General features: G+C 51.9%; 2 protein-coding genes across 3 annotated transcripts in view; one reads left to right on the top strand and one right to left on the bottom strand.

Annotated features, from left to right (window-relative positions):
- Positions 1-460: 460 nt before the first annotated feature.
- On the bottom strand, positions 461-18,759 carry DHX38 (DEAH-box helicase 38). 2 transcript variants are annotated; one of them, XM_036068614.2, is made up of 27 exons: positions 18,538-18,759; positions 16,015-16,354; positions 15,484-15,671; positions 14,734-14,835; positions 14,009-14,156; positions 13,733-13,851; positions 13,495-13,571; positions 12,902-13,057; positions 12,202-12,363; positions 11,904-12,011; positions 11,406-11,518; positions 9,728-9,865; positions 9,166-9,352; positions 8,864-9,049; positions 8,331-8,471; positions 7,892-8,002; positions 7,686-7,802; positions 7,394-7,501; positions 6,901-7,013; positions 6,237-6,445; positions 5,989-6,143; positions 5,408-5,563; positions 5,176-5,310; positions 4,870-4,995; positions 4,253-4,348; positions 2,346-2,467; positions 461-949 (listed from the first exon to the last, which is right to left on the bottom strand). In XM_036068614.2, the coding sequence occupies exons 2-27, from the start codon at positions 16,335-16,337 to the stop codon at positions 865-867; spliced, it is 3,681 nt and encodes a 1,226-aa protein (XP_035924507.1). In that variant the 5' UTR covers positions 16,338-16,354; positions 18,538-18,759; the 3' UTR covers positions 461-864. The 2 variants fall into 2 exon arrangements, with proteins under 2 accessions (XP_035924507.1, XP_035924506.1); XM_036068613.1 differs by having other exon boundaries at positions 18,410-18,549.
- Positions 18,136-18,784, top strand: part of TXNL4B (thioredoxin like 4B) — a 31,885-nt gene continuing 31,236 nt past the window's right edge. Inside the window, exon 1 of the mRNA XM_036068642.2 lies at positions 18,136-18,273. The gene's annotated coding sequence lies outside the window, so the exon portion shown is untranslated. The remainder of the gene's footprint in view (positions 18,274-18,784) is intronic.

Here is an 18,784-nt window from a genome sequence, read left to right as displayed (position 1 = left end):
AGATGATCCAACAAGGATCATCTTTTATGTGAAAATCAATAAGCAATATTTTATGCTATTTTTGCCAATACGTCACCCTTTCACATGCAGAGTAGAAACTTCTGCCATTCTGAGCAATACAGCAGCCAACCCACCCCTGGGGAAGGGCAGAGGGTGCGCGGCTGCTCACCTCCTTCCCACTTGGCCATTTGGCCAGCCTTGCCCTGCCCACCAGCCTGGGGAAGAGCAAGGCACCCTCAGCGTTTGGCCTGCCCAGGGCCCCAGGCCATTATCCTTCCCTGCCAGCTACGTCCCACCCTGCCAACCCTCCTCAGAGAGGCGCTACCTGGAGAACAGAAATAAGGCGAGCTGAGGTTTTAGAAGGACCCACCCAAGGAAAGTCAAGTCGGAGTCCTGCCCATTTTGTTATTTATTACGTGATTTAGGGCAGTGAGGGAAAAAGGAACAGTCTGAAATGCAATAACATTTTACAAACAATAAATTTATTTCCAAATCCTGAATTATAACCAAATTACAATTCCCTCTAGCTCTATTTTGCTGCTTTACACAGAATTTAAAAAACCATAGTCACGGCCAAGTCATTTATATACCAAGCGTCCCAGGAATGGTTTATTTGGATACAATGGGTCCGGCCCCCTCTCACGGCCTTGGCAGCTCTCAGCTGCCCCGCACCCCCTGCCTGCAGTGAGGAGCTCCTCCTCCCTCTGTTGCTGAGCTGGCCCCTGCAGGACCTTCCCCCAGGGGCCATGATGTACAAAGATGAAAGCGCGCAGATGAAAGGGTTTTGTGGCAGGCCCCGGGTGCTCTAGCCACAGGGCTCAGGACTCAATACGTGGCTGCATCCTCTGCAGGGAAAGCTTCAGCTCAGAGCCCAAAGCGGGCTGGCGTGCGGCGAGGGGTCATGGGTTCCCCTTGCTCCTTCCGGCCTGGAGTGTAGATCTTTGTAGACCTGGAGACACAGAAGGAGGGATGAGGAATCACGCTGCTGCTCACTCCAACCAGGATGTACAGGAGGACGAGGAGCCCGAGGCCTTGCTGCTTCTAACTGGTATGTGAGCAGGCTTTGGGACTGAAGGGTCTCCTCCCCCAATACATTCCCAACCCCGCTGCCGTCCTCATTTGTAATGGGGAGCAGAATAAAATATCACCTCATTCTGCTATCCACCAAGGATAGATTTTTTAACAATCCCTTTCATACCTACTAAGTGAGCTATGGAGGTAGTCTTCCAGCCACCTCACCAGGCTGCCACTCCACCTGTCTAATAAAGAATCTAGCTGGTCTTTGTCCCCAGGTCCTGGCAGGCGAGAATTCTACCAATGAACCACCCATGCACCTGTCCCCAGGTCCTGGGAGGTAATCTCTAAACCCTTGGGATTTCCCAAGGGACTGAATGTCTCTGTTACTCCTGGTGGGCCCTCAGACCACATCTGGTAATTTCTCCTAACGAGATGATTCAGGATGAGGGCTGTACTTTGAGCCTCGTGGTCAGCCCAACCTCTGCGGAAAGAAGGAGGCTAGAGAGTGAGTCAATCACATGGATGCTTACTCAACCATTCATGCCCATGAATGAAACCCCAATAAAACTCTGGACATCGAAGCTCTGGACACTGAGGCTTCCCTGGCTGGCAATGCTCTGTGCACACTATCACGCACCAACATGCCAGGAGGGTAATGCAGCCCTGAGGACAACCAATGCTTCGTATGTGGGACCGTCGCAGACCTCACTCTCTGTGTCTCTCCCTTGGGCTGGTTCTGATTTGTATCCTTCGGCTATAATAAAATTGTAATCGTAAATAAGAGTACTTTCCTGAGTTCTGTGAGTTACTCTAGCAAATTATCGAATGTGGAGGAGTCCACGGGGATCCCCAAATTTGTAGCAAATTGGTCAGAAGTGAGAGTGACCTTTGGCAACCCCCCAACTCGCAGCTGGTGTCTGACGTGAAGGCAGTCTTGTGGAGAACTGTGCCCTTCACCTGTGAAGTCTGACCTAACTTCGGGCACCAGCAGAGACACAGAAGCCCAAGGCTCCAAGGCTCCCCTCCCATCCCCACCATGATTTCCAAGTCCTCGCTTGTCAGTGAAGCTGGAACTTCTCCAGACCACCGCAGGCCTCAGTACAACATGACAGTGACCAGGCAGATGTATCACCACCCGTGACAGTGCGTCTGGAACTCCTCCCATGCCTCCATGTGGGACCGGTCAATTTCTGTCCCCATTCAGCCCTACGCTCAACTTCTCTTAGATCGCAACCCTGCGTCAGGGTCTGCTTGGTCTCTCGGGCTGGTCCCCAGAACCTCCCACGGACAGGCTCCATCCCAGCCGGGGTCCCGAGGCCGAAGCTCACCTGACACTGCCCAGGGGGCTGCGCTTTTCCTGCTCCTGCCGCCGGGCTCGCAGCTGCTCCTCAGCCAGTGCCATCTCCTCCTCCATGGCAGAGGCTTCCTCTTTGGCCCGTCGGCGGTTCTCCTAGAAAAGAGGGAGACGTACCAGGGAGCGGCAGGAGAGGAAGCCTCGTAAGCCAGGCGCTCTGTTCTCTGGGCCAGCTCCCAGAGCCAGGGCCACATGGCTCCCTGCCCCAACACCAAGGCGGCCTTGTCTTTTGAGGCCGAAGCCTGTTCTCCTCCTTGAGTCAAGCCAGACACTGCACGATTCAGTCTGAACCCTGTCATGTCTCTGCACTCCACTCAATTCAGTAAGCACTTTCACTCTCTTACCAAGTGCACAGCGATGCCAGGAGGTACAGGACACTGGGAAGACATGACCACCTGGCTGGGAAGAACACACATAAGGAAGATGTGTGCAGGCCCAGCACGGACAGTACTGACAAGAGGGGAAGCCAGAGCCCTGCCACCTTCTGCAGCCCTGCATCCCAGCTCTAGGCGGTGGCCGTCCACGGACAGTGAGACCATGAGGAGATGGAGTAGCGGCTAGAGAACTTCTACTGGAGGGACTGGGCAGAACCACTGACCAGTCTCAGCATCCTTTCCAAAAGTGGGACCACCAGACCTTACCTTCCTGACACCATCTAAAAGGATGTTCCCAACACCACATGCATTTATGCATCTTTGCCCAAAACAGCTAAACCTGAATCCTATCAGGCCTTGAGATTAATTATGAGTTTGTAGAAATAACATGGGATAGAGACACAAGTTAAACGACATCACAAAAAAGCAATCGGCCAAATACAGAATGTGAACATTCTACAAGTGACCTGGTTTCTCCGATAAATCAATACCATAATAAAGAATGGGGGCAGAACATGTTCTAGAATAAAAGACTTAACACATATAACAACTAATTGTAATATTTGGATCCTAATCCAAGCAGATCAATCATAAAAAGTTATCTTTGGGATAAAAGGAGAAACATGAATAAGAACTGGAGACTTAGATAACATTAAGGATTAATTCCGTTAAGCAACAACGGCATAAACATTACATCTTAAAAACAAGTAAGTCCTTTTAGAGATGCTTACTCAAGTTTTTACTGGTGAAATAATGTGTCTGAAATATGCTTTAAAATTCTTCCGGGAAAAAAAAAAGGAGTGTGTGGAGGAGGGTAGAAATAAGCCAAACCAGACTGACCAATGTTGATCATTATGGAGAGCAGGTGACAAATTCATGATGGCTCCCTATACTGTTTTTTACACTTTTATGAATATTTGCACTTCTCAATAATAAGGTGTTTTGTTTTGTTTTTTTAAAGGTCTGGGTAACTCAGTTGGTTAAGCGCCCAACTCTTGATTTCAGCTCAGGTCATGGTCTCAGGGTCATGGGATCAAGTCCCGCATCAGGCTCTGTGCTCTCTCTTTAAATAAATAAATAAAATCTTTAAAAAAAAAAAAAAAGAACGCTAGGCAGACCAAGCAACCAGAGCAGACGGGGGAAATCTTTTTTTTTTTTTTTTAAAGATTTTATTTATTTGACAGAGAGAGACATAGCGAGAGAGGGAACACAAGCAGGGGGAGTGGGAGAGGGAGAAGCAGGCTTCCTGCCAAGCAGGGAGCCCGATGCGGGGCTCGATCCCAGGACCCTGGGATCATGACCTGAGCTGAAGGCAGACGCGACTGAGCCACCCAGGCGTCCCAGACGGGGGAAATCTAACAGACCAACCTGGCTCGATCACAGCTTTTGTGTTTGAGAGAGAAGTAAGAGGGTAGCGGTCAGATGATGACATGTCTTCAATATCAGGCTGAGGGGAAAATGGGTCCACAGGCAAGCAGAACCTCCATGGCAAGTGCAGGATGCTTACCTGCCGAGACTTTCCTGCCTGTTTCACACTGTAGAACATGGGGCCCAGCTCCGCCAGCCACTCTCCATCCACAGCGGTCACACACTGCATGTACTCCTGCAGGCAGAAGGATCACAAAGTGGTGGTCACAGAAGAACCAGTGCTTTGGCCTGTCCTTCCCACAGCAGTTCCATAATTAGGACCCATGTGGGAAGGGCCTGACCCCCAGCCCTCTGAGGCTGAAAAAGGCAGACATAAGCCCCAGACACTGCAATTTTAATCCTTTCTCCCATTCAAATTCCTCCACCATGCTTGAAAACATGCCCCCTAGTATCCAAGAGAAAAGGCCTAGCCCCTCAGAAAGCCCTTCTAATGACACCAAGAGGGGTTGCTTATCCCAGGCAGGAAGCAGGGAACAATCCCGCTGGCGCAGCTGAGGTCACTGTCTACTAAAGGTTAACTCTACGTAAGATTCCCCCAAACCCAACTGAAAACCAATCTCAACTCCCCTCAAAGCAACACATGTGGCCTCGAGTCTCCCGAGCTCAAAGCTCACACCGGAAAGCAATGAAGGGTTACAAAGGCCTGGCCCAGCGAGGTAGGCCTATGTCATGCCAGCTCTGTCGGAAAAGACTCACCTTGGTGGTCATGACCAGCTCGTGATACACTATGTAGTCTGGGGTGTAGCCCATTCCAAAGAGGGAGCTGGTGGGGTGCAGGTGGCAGGGCATCCCTGTCCGGATATTCACATACTCCCCGATTCCCTAGGGAAGAGACAAAACCAGTAGCCACATCAAGAAATTGCGGCTCACATGGGCAGCCACTCCATCCCTTGCCGTGGTGGGGAAAGCCCAGATCTGCAGGACTAGACAATGAGAAAGAACTTTGCCCTGAAACAATTATCAGACCAGGAAGTAGCTGCAACCAGGCTCCTCCGGGCTCACCTTGAGCTTGGCTGCCTGGTGAAAATAGGCGGCACAGATACACTTCCGGACGATGTCCCAGTCAGTGCCACACGAGGCCAGGCTCATCCGCTGCTGTACCATGATGTCCTTGAGCTGAGCCCGCACTTCCCGGACCTAGAGCAAGACACGGGGCAGAGAAGGATGGCGCCCGCCTCTTCCTCCCTACCACCCCTCACCCCAACAGCCTGCTCACCTGAGCTACTGCCCTTACCTTCCGCATGGCCTTGGCATGGATAAAATGATCATTACACCAGATGGTGGAGTAATTATTATTCTTCCACTGCAGGTAGACATTCAGGTAGGTCAAATGATCACTCTCGGGGACAGCAAACTTCTCCCGGATCTGATCACTCTCCTCCTCTCGGCCCTAGGAAGGAAAAAGGACCTTTACTCTGAGCACAAGGAGTCCAGGCCCGCTGAGAAGACCCTGCACCTGGCTGCACACACAACTTCAAACACATTGATATGTTACCTGGACAACACAGGGAAAATAACATAGCTTATGACAAAATATTTACTCTAAAATGTGGGGGCTCTGAAACAACTGTCCTAGAAGATAACAAATGCTCTTGTCAATTTCCAAATCACTCTCTGAGAACCCCTGATCTAGCCCAGGCTCTCCCTCACCCCAACCTGCTTACCAGAAAACAGCAAGATTACTCTTTGAACTCCTGTCCCTCCACCCCATGTTAATGATACAGAAAGAAACCGGTCCCCTCTAGTCCTTCCTCAAGCCCTGTCACCCGAGTTGCACCCGCTGGGGCAAGAGAAGCGTGGCCGCCACGTCCCCACCTTGGGCCTGTAGAAGATGGCCGGCACGGAGAGCATGGACACGATGAGCAGGATCTCCGAGCTGCAGCCCATGTCACAGGACACAATCAGCATCTTGGACAGCGCCGGGTCCAGCGGGAACTCCACCATCAGCCGCCCCGTCGAGGTCAGACCACCTGGGAGAGGAGCAAATCCAGACATTGAGGAGACGCAGTGAGGTCAAGAGAGAGCGAACCCCATGTCTCTCCCGGCCGCTGGGGCCCACGCACCGGTGTTGTCCAGGGCCCCTAGGATCCAGAGCTGATACATGGAGTTGAGCATGTTGTCCTCGGGCGGCGGGTCCATGAAGTGGAACTGCAGCAGGTCCTGCACGCCGAGGGACTTGAGCAGCAGCACCACGTTGGCCAGGTTGGTCCTCTGGATCTCAGGCACCGTGGTGGTCAGGAGCTCGTTCTTGTAGGCGCTCTGGGTGTAGAGCCTGCCGGGGAGAGCACCGGGCCCTGCTGAGTCTCCGACAGGCCTGGCGCTTGCACGGGCATCCCCACAGTGGAGGAGCCACACTGTCCCAACTCTCCCGGCGCCTCGAAGCAAAGTGTGCTGTGCTCCGGTGTGGGCGCCTGCCACGCGGGGCTGCCTGCCACACAGCGCTGCCTGCCATGCGGCGCTGCCTGCCACGCGGGGCTGCCTGCCACGCGGGGCTGCCTGCCACGCAGCGCTGCCGGAAACCCAAAGCCGCTCAGACCTCACAGCTGCCTGCAAAGGCTGCTGCTGATGAGAAGAACAACACGTGGCAGTCCGGCCACCAGCGCCCAGCCTCAGGGATCCTGGGGCCGGCATCCCTGTGCGGGCTCACAGTCCAGTGCCCGCCGCCCCAGCTCCGCACTCTGCCATCCCGGCACCGCCCCAGAAGGCCGGCTAGCACAGGGCTCCTACCTGAAACACTGACCTGGGCCCGTCCTGCCAGCGCGCCCCGACCTCTGGTTGGCATTGGCCTGGCTGATGGGGTAGATCTGCAGAGCATCCATGCCAATCCTGGGGTTGAAGACCTTGGAGGGGACAGAAAAGAGCTGATGAAGGAGAGAGCAAGGCGCAACAGGGCGGCAGCCCTGAGACAAAGACAGACAAGCCCAGGCTGCTACACATCAGAGCATAGTGTTCTAGCAACGTAGGCAGCCGTCCTTTTGAAGCCGGGAACCTTAAGAAATGTCCCCCACAAACATCGCTCTGTGATCTCTATTGAGTTATTAAATCATCTACTTCGTGGCGTTATCACAAGGATGAAATCAGTCAAGTGCATGGTGAAATCAGCACTCAAATGTTAGCCTCTGAAATAGCACCACCGGCCGAGGACCCAGGGCCTGCCCTCCCACCGACTGAGCTACTGTGGGTGACGGCCCACGGCCCCAGCGCCCATGTCTTCCTTTACCTTTAATTTGCAATAACCAGAGTCAATAACAAACATGATGCCGTCGACAGTCAGAGACGTCTCAGCAATGTTGGTGGCAACGATACACTTCCGAACGCCGTCTGGAGCCTAGAGCCGGGCAGGACGTACAGGGGGCAGGCTGTAGGCCCGCAGGTAGGAAAGACTCCACAGGGAAAAAAGCACCCCCACCCCTGCCAGAAAAGTAACACCATCTCTCTCTTGTCCCCCCTGGGTAGAATCCAGGGAGACCCAAAGGTGGGGACCCAGGACAGACTTTCTTGGTGTCACACACCTTCTGGAAGATTTTAGCCTGGAGGTCGGACGGCAGCTGGGAGTAGATGGGCAGCACGGCCAAGGCAGGTGCATTCTCCAGTTCCTCCAGATGTTCCACAATCTGGTCTGAGGTCACCTGAGGGCAGAGAGAGGAGCCATGAGACACCAGAGCCCCTCACAGGCAGGACACTACCCGTTCATCACAGTCATGACCAAGTCACACACCTCAATGTCCTCTTGGCCAGGCATGAAGATAAGGATGTCCCCAGGGGCCCCTGACAGGTGCACCTGTAAGGACTGCTTCACTGCGGCCTCCACGTAGTCCTCCTGTGGGGTCTGCAACACCAGCCAGGGTCACGGTCAGAGGAAAGGTATCAAGGGAAGTGCAGGCCGGCACCCCTCTGGGAACCAGTGGCCAGTCGCTGGTGTGGGGCCACAGGGGGTGGACGTTCAGGGCTACAGATGGGCCTGCCTGCACCTCTGCTCTAATAAAAGTAAACCTCCCCCAGGGTACAGCCCTTTATCTCTGAGCCCTAGAACTGCAGGATGCACCATCTGCCCCATGGTACCCACAAAACTCTCCCAAATCAGTGCCCTAACCCTTGCCCTCCAGATGGGTTCTCATCAGAGGTGAGGATCAGTTCAAAAAAGGAGGCCTCGGTACCTTGCTGAAGAGAATGTCAACAGGGAAGGTACGACCAGGGATGTGGAAGATGGGAACATTCCCAAAAAAGGCAGCAAATTTCTCTGCATCCATAGTGGCTGACGTGACAATGAGCTTCAGGTCTGAACGCCGAGCCACCACCTAAGAGAAGAGGTCAGTCTGAGGCTTCCCTAGAGATTTGGAACCCTTGGCACCCGCCCCCAAGTCTGACCAACATTACTCCCAAATGAAACAGGCTGAAGCTGACGGAGCGGCACATTAGACTCTTAAGAATGCTGAAGCCTGAAGCCAGGGAGCCACAGCCAAAAGAACCATGATTCACTCAGCTGAGCAGGAACAGAGTGAACTACAACACCAGGTCTGACCCTGGCAACCTGGAGGCCTCAGGGGACACTCTGGCCTGTCAGAGGCCCCCCTCAGCCTCCCAGGCGAGAGCCCAGCCCGCCTGGAGCACCTGGGTCACTAACTACAAACGGCGCGCTGCTCAAAGCCCCAGGGGTGCAGACGGACTGTACCCCACAGCTTTCACTCACCTCCCGGAGCAGCCCAAAGAGCACATCAGTGTTGAGGGAGCGCTCATGGGCCTCGTCCATGATGATGGCACTGTAGTGATCCAGGTCCGCTTCCCGGAGCGACTCCCGGAGCAGGATCCCGTCCGTCATGTATTTGATCAAAGTGTTTTCTGACGTGCAGTCTTCAAAGCGGATGGCATAACCCACCTGAAGGTCAGAGAGAAAGGGCTCAGAAGCCCTGGCACACCCATGCTGGGTCCAGGCCTTAGCAGATCAGCTCAGATGGACGGAAGCCGCACGGCTCAGCCCGCACGCCCACTCACCTCCTCACCAAGGTTTCCCCCCATTTCTTCACTGACTCTCTTGGCCACAGACATGGCAGCCACACGCCGAGGCTGGGTGCACCCGATCATCCCGTAGTCCGTGTAACCGTCTTCATGCAAGTACTGTGTCAGCTGAGTGGTCTTACCACTCCCTGTCTCTCCAACCACGATCACAATGCTGTTATCTCTACAAGGGAGAGAACACGAAGGGCAAGGCGGGCTGAGTGGAAGGCCAGCCTCCTGTGAGCCTCCAACAGGACAGGGCACCTCCTGTGCCCACATCTAGCTAGGCAAGGAGCACGCCTGCTTAGAAAGGTGGGCTTCCCTGGGAAAACGGCCCAGAACCGAGACATCTTCTAGAAAGTCTCGAAGACAGTGGGGTTTAAAGAAGTGAACTCTAACAAAGCAATGCTGTTTTGCCTGCTTATGTCACATAAGAAAAAATTCTTTGTCTTCCCCATCAGATGCAGCGCCCCAAAACAAAAGAGCGACTGAGTCAACCCAAGGGACAAAGGGGAGCCCTGTTCCCTCGTGGTCCTCCCAGGCCCCAGGAAGGAATTACCTAATGATAGTCAGCAGTTCTTGCTGCACAGCAAAGATGGGCAGGTACTGCCGCTGCTCCAGAATAGACTTCTTTTTGGCAAATTCGCTGCTGGCTTCGCTCTTTTTCTTCATGTGATCTGCAAACTTCTGCTCTGTCCTGAGAACACACAGCAGCCTAAGCACCCTGCACAATTTCCCACATTGTTCTTCCTGACGGGGTTCCTGCCCTTCTTCCAACACCCAAGAACGAGAACCACCTCAACAAGATGCAAGAAGTCTCTGAGACCCCAGTGCAGCCAGGTAATCTGAGATGCTCCTCATCTCCTCTGGCCCCAGGAACTGGCACTGCTGTCTGAGAAGCCATCATCCACAACATACCCAGCAGCCTCAGGTCAAACAGGGCTTGGTATGACTCACAGGAGTTCAGATTAGCAAACAGGCCAAATCTCGGCCCTAAAGAGGAGCTGAAATCACTGGGTCGTGATCTTGTACAGAGTACTGGGGGGTGTTGATTTCTGCACGAAGCGTGAAGGGCTAAAAGGAGGAGGCGAGGCTGCAGAGTCCTGACCAGGCTCAGACCTCTACCCTCTGCTCTGGGCAGGATGGCATAGTCTGAACAGCTTCATTTTCAAAGAATTATGAGAACAAACACACCCACTGAGTATTGACCAACAGCTTCTACTGGAAGCACGCAAATATCTGACACATGCACATAGGCCTAGACTCAGAAGTACTACGTGAGTCTCCCCAGACTGCACAGCAAAGAGAGAGCGGTTCGGTGGTGCCGAAGGCCACACCTCCGCCACCCGTCCTCCCCACGAGAGACTTGTCCCCTGGCAGGCCCACCCCACGCTCTGCCAGCGGTATTTCTGGTCTCACCGTCACTCCTGGTCGGCTAACAGTCAATGCCTAAGTGATTACATTAATTACAAGCTAACAAGGACTGACCGGTAGTACCGACTCCTGATTTGGGTCATTTCTCACAGGAGTGCAGAGAACTATTCACTTGGATGCTGGTTCGACAAGACTTTAGAATGTTCAGAGGAGGAGACTGGCGAGGGACATTTGAGTCCAGCCATCTACCCACGGTGGGAACCCCAATAAGCAGCTCTCTGCCATCTGCTTAAATATCTCTATGAACAGGGATGTCACTCTCTGATAAGACAATCCTTTCTATTTTCAAACCCCTGTTAAAAGTAGTTCCTCCTTCCATTAAACTGAAACCTAAGGGGGCAAAGCCCACCTTCTAATACTGAACATCTGAAATGCACTTACGCAGAGCGGCTGGGCTCCAAAGCTCCGCTATCCGGGTCTCATCATCACACCACCATTTATTATCTGGATGACCTCAAACCAGCTACTTAACCTCCCTGGGCCTCCTGCTCTGCACACGGGACATGGGAAGGAGAGCACCTACCCACATGGGACTGTCGTGAGGGCGCGAGTATGTGTGAGCTGTTTAATGCCGGCAGGGCAGGGTTGTGCTTACAACGGCAGCAGTGGTGGCAGGACTAATATCGAGGAAAAGCTGAAGACGGTAGGAGAGAAAGACCAGGAGGAAGGGACCAGAAGGGACCAGAAGACCCAAAGCGACATGACTTTCCTATTCACAAACCACAAATTCTATCCGTTCGCCAGCAAGTGTCCTGGAGGGCACCAGTCTTTGGAGACAGCCCAGTGCTGACCAAGACTCCTACCTATAGTCCACTTTACCGTCTTCTGTCATAGCTTTATCTGGCTCTTCCTCTTTTTTGACACCCATGATATCTCCTAGCTTGGTTCCAGCCAGCTCCCAGTGTTTGTGTTGAGCCTGAAAAAAATTACAAAACGTAAGTCGGCCCCATCGTGTAACACGACTGTGGTCAATGGAAAGTCAATCCCACTTGACAAGACGCTTCATCCAGCAGGTGGTAAACTCCCACAAGGCAGCAGTGGCACTGAGCCTGCTTCCCCATTTCAACCTCAAGCTCCCCAAGCATCGGGCCCTGCGGTTGTCTTCAGTAAGGCCCTGGTGGAGGAACACAATGCCCTCCTCCAACAGCTCTTTCTTGCTCTGTGAGTTCCCTCGAACTTCCAAAAGGAACCCTATCTGTGAGATCTAACACAATTTCTAAAAAGAAAAAACAAAGACCCCCCCCCCAAAAAAAAACAACCCACAACAGAAACTCCCCAGCCCCAAATGACAGGAAACCAACCTTTTTGCGTTCCTTCTGCTCCCTGTGCTTCCGCACTGTTTGACTGCCTTTTCGAGCAATAATGGCCAGGTCCGAAGTGGCATCCTTGACTGGAATCACGGGCTCTGGCTGCAGAAGTTGAGGAAAAAGAGAAGTTCCCCACTAATGGTTAAACTCAACAGGAAGGTCCACTTCATAGCAGCCCCAGTAAATGGAACAGACTGCTACCCTATCAGGCGGGGGGCCTTTTTTCCCCCTTTTTCCTTTGTTCACTTCAGTTCTATCTAAGCTGGTTTCTCTCGGGCCCCGGGGGCCTCACCTGCTTGGTGAAGACAATGCGCCCGTCCAGAAAGGGAGGAACCAGGTTATGCACCATGAGGTGCACCTTGGCCGCGCTGTCCTCCTCGAAGTCCTCGTCCACCTCCAGCCGATGGACCACCCCGCTGGTGAGCATGCGGTTGGTCTCCCAGCGCTCGTTATCCTGTGACAACACAACGGGAGGCACACTCAGCCTGTGGCCAAAAGGCATCCCGAAAGGTCACCGGGAAGTCCACCCATCAGGTCCTGACAGAAGGGCCAGGGGACGCCACAGACGCGTCCCAGGCCTCCATACCCTGCAGCTCCTTAGAAAGCAGAGTCCCTGATCCCAAATCACCTGCAGTATTTTTTCCAAGCAGCAGCCCTTGATATCTAAGTCAGAACCTCTATACGGACAGACACAGGGCGAGTGTCGCCAGCCCCACTCAGAGACACAAAGAACACAGAGCCAGGACCCACCCTATCACTTCCCATCCACGGCAGCCCTCGAGGAAGGACTGCAAAAGAAAGAAGTTAGGAGTTGGGAGTTTATCTGAAGCTGCGGAAAGGTTCCACGCCCACCCCGCCTCTGCCTCCGGAGGTACAGCGACAGCCGGTACGGCGGCGACAGCCGGTACGGCGGCAACAGGGAGGCGAGCTGTGCCGCCACCACGCGCCCCCGACTCCGGCTGAGTCGGCTCCGACTCCTGTGGGCAGCCCACCTCGTTGATCTGCCTCCGCTGAGCCGAAATGCGCTTCTGCTTCTGTTTATGCAGGTGCTGCTCCCGCCTTCTCACGTAATCCTCGGAGGAGTAGGCCAGGGGATTGTGGAACTCGTCGTATCCCTCGTCCATCATGTACCAATCCCGGTCCGCTTGCTGCAGCACAGGGGACACAGCAATGAGAACAAGGGACAGATGGAGCTTACGAGAAGGACAAGGCCCGAGAAGAGATGTCTGCGAAGTCACTGCTGCGATGACAGGGCCGGGGAAGGGCCGCCCTGCTGGACGGGGAGCCTTCTAGAGAACTACGGGGACTGACTCGCGACGGCACTTCTTATGTCTACCACACGGTGGCACAAGCACTTAACTAAAAAGTGAGGCCAGCCCTGCATCCGGTGGGAAGTGTCACCACTGAGCCTGTGCCTCCGTAAAGATTCCAGGGCTTCGGGACTGAATAGGGCTCAGCTCCCGAGACTGCCCCGTGTTACCCTCCGTCATCAAAGTCCACTTCCACTGGAGCGTCACTCATTGCCCACTCGCCTACGGAGGGCCACCGCCCCTCGTTCAGCCCCTCAAAGATGTCAAGCTTTTACCCTCTGGTCATCCTCCCATTGCTGCCGTTCCTCTTCTGTGTCAAACGAAATTCCCTCTTCGCCATCTTCACGTCTTCCTGAAGGAGAACACGTAGAAGGTCAGTCCCAATGACCCCAGCTTACCCCCAGCGGCCACCAACAGCCCTGCAGAGCTCCACCGCTCCAGAGTTCAGCTTTGCTCGGCCTCAGCGGGACGAGCCATCCTGCTTTCCTGCCTCCTCCTCCCTGCCTGCCTTACCTCGGCCCCTGGACAGACGGGGCGTGGACCCCAGGTGTCTTCTGTCATCGGCCCACTCGTTGTATTTGTAGGAGGGGGTTGGCAGAGGTGTGTCATCTGAATACCTGCTCCTCACAGACCTGGGCAACAGTATCACCAGCATCACTGGGCAGTCACTAAGCTGAGACATGTCCCCCAGCTGCCATCTGCTCTCCCAGCCCAGATCCCTTTGCCCTCCTCACGTCCACCCTGTGCCAGCCACCCAGAGAAACCGGGCTGCTCTGTCCAGAACATCACCTATCCCGATCGCGACTGGACTGTCGATGGCTCCGCTCAGAATCCCGATAGGAAGGCGTTGGGGAGGGCGATTCCCACTGCGAGCGCCTTGAGGAGCCATAGCCACTGTCCTCTTCCTCCCAGGTAGACCTTGACGGGGTAGCTGCATCTGGGGCCACAAAGAACATAACCACAGGAAACATCTAACTTAACCAGGACACGGCTCTAGAGCTATCAGCCAAGAGTCAATTCCCCAAATTTCTTTATAAAGTATAAACTTTATATCTGTTTGTAACACGTAACTATCTGTAACAGATTTAACATGGTTTGGACAGTTTTTAAAGATACCTGGATTTTAATGGTCCAGTTTTCATGGGTTTATAACATTTTTCTTTTTTTTTTTTTTAAGTGTGTTGAAGGAACAGCCAATTTCTCTCAGCAAACATACTACTCTTAGATATAAATGATTATTTTTAATAAATCCTCTTCCCCAGCTCCCTATTCTTTCCTGCCATTTGGCAAACTGGCCATTCAGCCAACCAGCCCATCAGCTTAAAGGAGCAGATCCATCTCGACAGGTCCAGGGCCTCCCCACCTGACTCAGAACCAAATATTCCAAGAAGTTCACGGTGGAATCAGCAATTCTGACTCTACCCACAGCAAATCAACTGAGGACGGGATTCGCTCACCCCACCTTTTACACACTCGATCCCTCACAAGTCACCCTAAGTGACAGCTCAGTCTACCTTTAGGTCGGTGTCTCGGGCTCTCTGGTTCATTTCTTCTACTGCGCTCTGACCCTCCATCTCGGTCGGATCTGCTGCTGTGTCTGCTTCTATCCCGCTCATCTGTCAAGAGCCACACACAGAGCTTAGGATCTATGTGTCGCATCCTAACTTCCACCCGTCTTCACCCTAGAGAAAGTACAGGCCTCCCCACTCACTCACAGGTGCAACCTGCACTGCTCTAATGCGATCCATGGGCTCCTGAACTCACATATCCCCATTCTTTCAAGGGGAAAAAATAGTTACTGGCTAGAAAGTTTCAAACTCACAGTAACAGTTATTTTCCTGCAAGAATTCAAAAAACAATAGTTATAAGTCTACAGTGAATAGCTGTTTAATAGTTACAAGTCTATAAACTATAAAACTTACAACCATACTGAGCAAAACCAGCGTTGGATTTTATGTCTAGCTTTGCTCCCCAGCACTGTCCTTTCTCTTTCACCAAAACTGCTGTAAATTCTGATTTCTTATACATATCACCCGTTATCACCTTTACCACCAATTGTAATAAAATGAGGACCACACACTCAAGCAAAGCAGCTTTGTTGCAAGTAACAGTTCTTAAGCTGCCTGCTATTCCCAATCCTGACACAATCAAAACCAACAGGGCTCCCTAATTATGGGGCATTAGAAAAACTCCTGCAATAGGAAAGAGGCTGACATGTTAATTCAAATGTTTAACAGGCTACAGGAACTACGCCGACCGGTTACCTCTGTCTCTCTTGCGGTCACAGTCTCGATCCCGTGATCTCTCTTTCTTCCGATCCTTTTCTTCTTTGGACGAGGCATAGACACCATGTTCCCGCCGCTCCCGCTCTCTCTGCCGATTGCGTTCCCAAAACTCTTCACTCACACCACCAGGATGGGATGGAGTCTCTACCCGAGCAGATCGATAATGTCTGAAACAGGGAGGGCAACTAGTAAAAGACCCTTCTATAGGAGAAAACCCTTGCCCCCAGACCTCTGGCTGGCTGACCTGTCCTTTTCCACTTTATCTCCCGACAGGCTTACTTATGGCAACAACCCAAAACACTTCTAACCCCCATCCTCTCTTTAGTCACCTTTGACTGTTCCCCACAAATCTGAAGAAAACACCAATTCCTATCCACCTTAGATACTACAGAATCATAATAAAATCATAAAGGTCTACATATCCAACAAGAAAACAGAAATAAACACGCGATGTTATTTTCTGGCCGCCATTCTCGTTCCCTTTGCGTCAACCCATCCTAAAGCCCTTACCTGTCTTTTCGGCTATGTCGGCCAGCTTGGTCACTGCCCTCCTCCTCAGCATCCCTCTGGTCATCCTTGCTCTCCTCCCAGTCCTTGTAGGAAGAGATTCTGGACTTCTTCTTGTCCTCCCCATCGTCCTTCTCCTCTCGCTCCCTTCGTTTCAGGGAAGCTAACAAGTCCAGTCCCAGCAATGAAGGGCGGGGGGCAGGGGCCTTGAAAACATGCTGCTCACTGGCTGCACTTTTGGTCTTGCAAATAAGACCGCCAACCTGAGAGTCCAGATCACTGCCTTCCAATCGATGGATGGAGGCATCCTCGCTGGTGTCCTCCATGACAGACTCTGGGATGTCTGTGGAAGGGAGACAACCCATTTTGTACTGGAGGTAAGAGAAGGTTCAACTCTGCTATAACCCAGGATAACTGTAGTTAGAAGTATATTCAGGGGGCTAACTCCCCATCAAGACCAAGCTTTGTTTAGCTACCTCTTACCAAGACCTTTCCATTAAGTCAATGACAATCTCAAAAGATCCTCCGACTCCCACCCCAACACACATCAGAAATAGACACACACACACACACACACTCACACACCCACCAAACACCAGGATCCAAGACGGTATCATCCAGGCAAGAACAGACCTCACTAAGGGACACTTGCTAGAACATCATAGCATCTAGAAAGGGACTGTAGGGGAAACACCACAAGATTTTAAGTCCAAATCCTCAATTAGAATGCAAGCTTTTGACATTTTCTACTTGTATGATTGTAAGCAGAAAAATTAATATTTGGTTAGGCATAATTTCTATATCTGTAAAACAGAAATACTTTTTGCTTTACCTAATCCATGGAGCTATTGTGAGAATCAAACACTAGAGTGTATGTGAAAGCACTCTGTAAATATATAGTGTTACATAAAGGTGTTACATTATTTTACTTGCTGTGCTCCTATATACCAATTGGGGCTCAACATTTTCTACCTGAGTTGTTCTACTTCTCCCTCCCTTTAAACTACAGGTACAGTAGAGTAGGCAGATTGGGGTATAAGGCTACCATGGATGTGATCCATTCATTAATGGCTTTATTGGAACCAGTTGTGGTTGTAGAAAAGAATTACCTCACAGCAGTTGAAATCTATTTAATGACAATCCACGTTCACCAAAAATATTGATGAGAAACACTAGGTTTCGTTATGAAATGGTGTTCCTGAAAGTATTAAGGTGACTGTAAGATTTTCCGGCACTCAACTTGTAACAAATTCCTCTTTACCTCCCATTACACACCATTCACTTATAAACATACACTGATTTCTGCGTGCTTGGATAATTCCCCTTTCAACAAGTCAGTGAAGCAAAGGAACGGTCAAGGTGCAGGGTACCACCGGAATCCAGAATGCTTTGCCCAGCTCTATTTAACATGCACGGCTCTATAGAGAAATAACGCCAAACAGACTGGACACATAATATGAACATAGACACAAGAGTTGCATTTTGAAAAATGCCATCAGGCAGAAGAGAAAAGGGAGAGCTGCATATTGGTGACATCTGTGTGCATGTGAGGAAATCTAAATAAGAAGGTAAACACGTATGTGTTCTGGTCAGCAGTAGTCTGAACTAGAAAATATACTCCTATAATGGGAAAAAGAGAACCTTGTCTGCCTTGCTGTTGCTGTGCCCAGTGCCTAGCAAAATAAACGTTTGATGAATAAATGGATGAATGAATTTAAACTGACGAACGGAGAATGGGAAGCCAAACATTTCTAGAGACAGCAAAGGAACATACCAACAACCCAGGATAAGGCATCTGATCTGACAAGAGTTAATTAGCTGCTGAGAACAAATAACACGTTAAGGGGCTGGATTCTGGAGAATGATAAATGACAAAGAAGCCACATAGGATAAAAAAATTTTTTTCTTTTAGAAAAACTAGATTTACTCATTCAACAATTTTTCATTGACTGCCTTCCGTGAGCCAGTTGCTGTTTCGGGCAATAGGAACAGAACAGAGGACAAAACAGACAAAAATCCTGAGCTTCTAGTAGATGAGATCACCTAGTAAAGATACCACTATGACGGAGAAAAGGAAGGCACGGGATCCCTACTTGGGCTCGGCCTCTGCCTGGGAGGAGACTAATGCAGAAGCCTGAGGAAGGGTGCAGGGTGACCCCTGGACAGCATCCTCGCACCTCCGTGAGGCCGCGCCAAGCAGCAGGATCTGACCAGATCAAGGAGAAAGGATGGAGAAGGCCTGAGCGGCGCAGCATCCCTAAGGTGAGAAAGGCAAGTTGGGTGACAGGGACGAGACTTCGCAAACCCGGGCAGGAACCTGAGCGAAGGACCGATATCCCCCGCCTGGAGCTGCCATGATTGGCGAAGGGCAGGTCAGGAAGGAATAAGGGGCACTCACCTCACCAAGCCCGACTCTCGGGACCTTCTGTCCCAGATTCTGGGGCGCCGGCACCACCACCCCTCACTCAGACCGCCTTAGAGATCCAGACATAAACCTTAAACGCGGCCATTATTGTCCCATAATACCTTGCGCGATCCCCTCTATCTGTCCAAAGATACCATCGAGTGCAGCCCGGAAAACGCCGATTCCCCGCTCCGGTTGTGGGACAAAAAGCGACCAAGCACTCAAGGCTAGAGTGTCCTCCTCTGGGACTCGGCTCAGAGACACTTCCGAGTCTCCTCGCGACCAATCACAGTTAGTCTGAAAGGCAAGAGGAGAGGGAAGGTGAGGGGAGGAGGTCGGTCATGTTTAATAAGGGCGGAAGTGACTCTA

This window comes from Halichoerus grypus, chromosome 15 (genome assembly GCF_964656455.1).
Source record: "Halichoerus grypus chromosome 15, mHalGry1.hap1.1, whole genome shotgun sequence".
NCBI lineage: Eukaryota > Metazoa > Chordata > Mammalia > Carnivora > Phocidae > Halichoerus > Halichoerus grypus.
The sequence above is the reverse complement of the archived record's forward strand: the minus strand, read 5'-3'. Positions and strand labels throughout refer to the sequence as shown.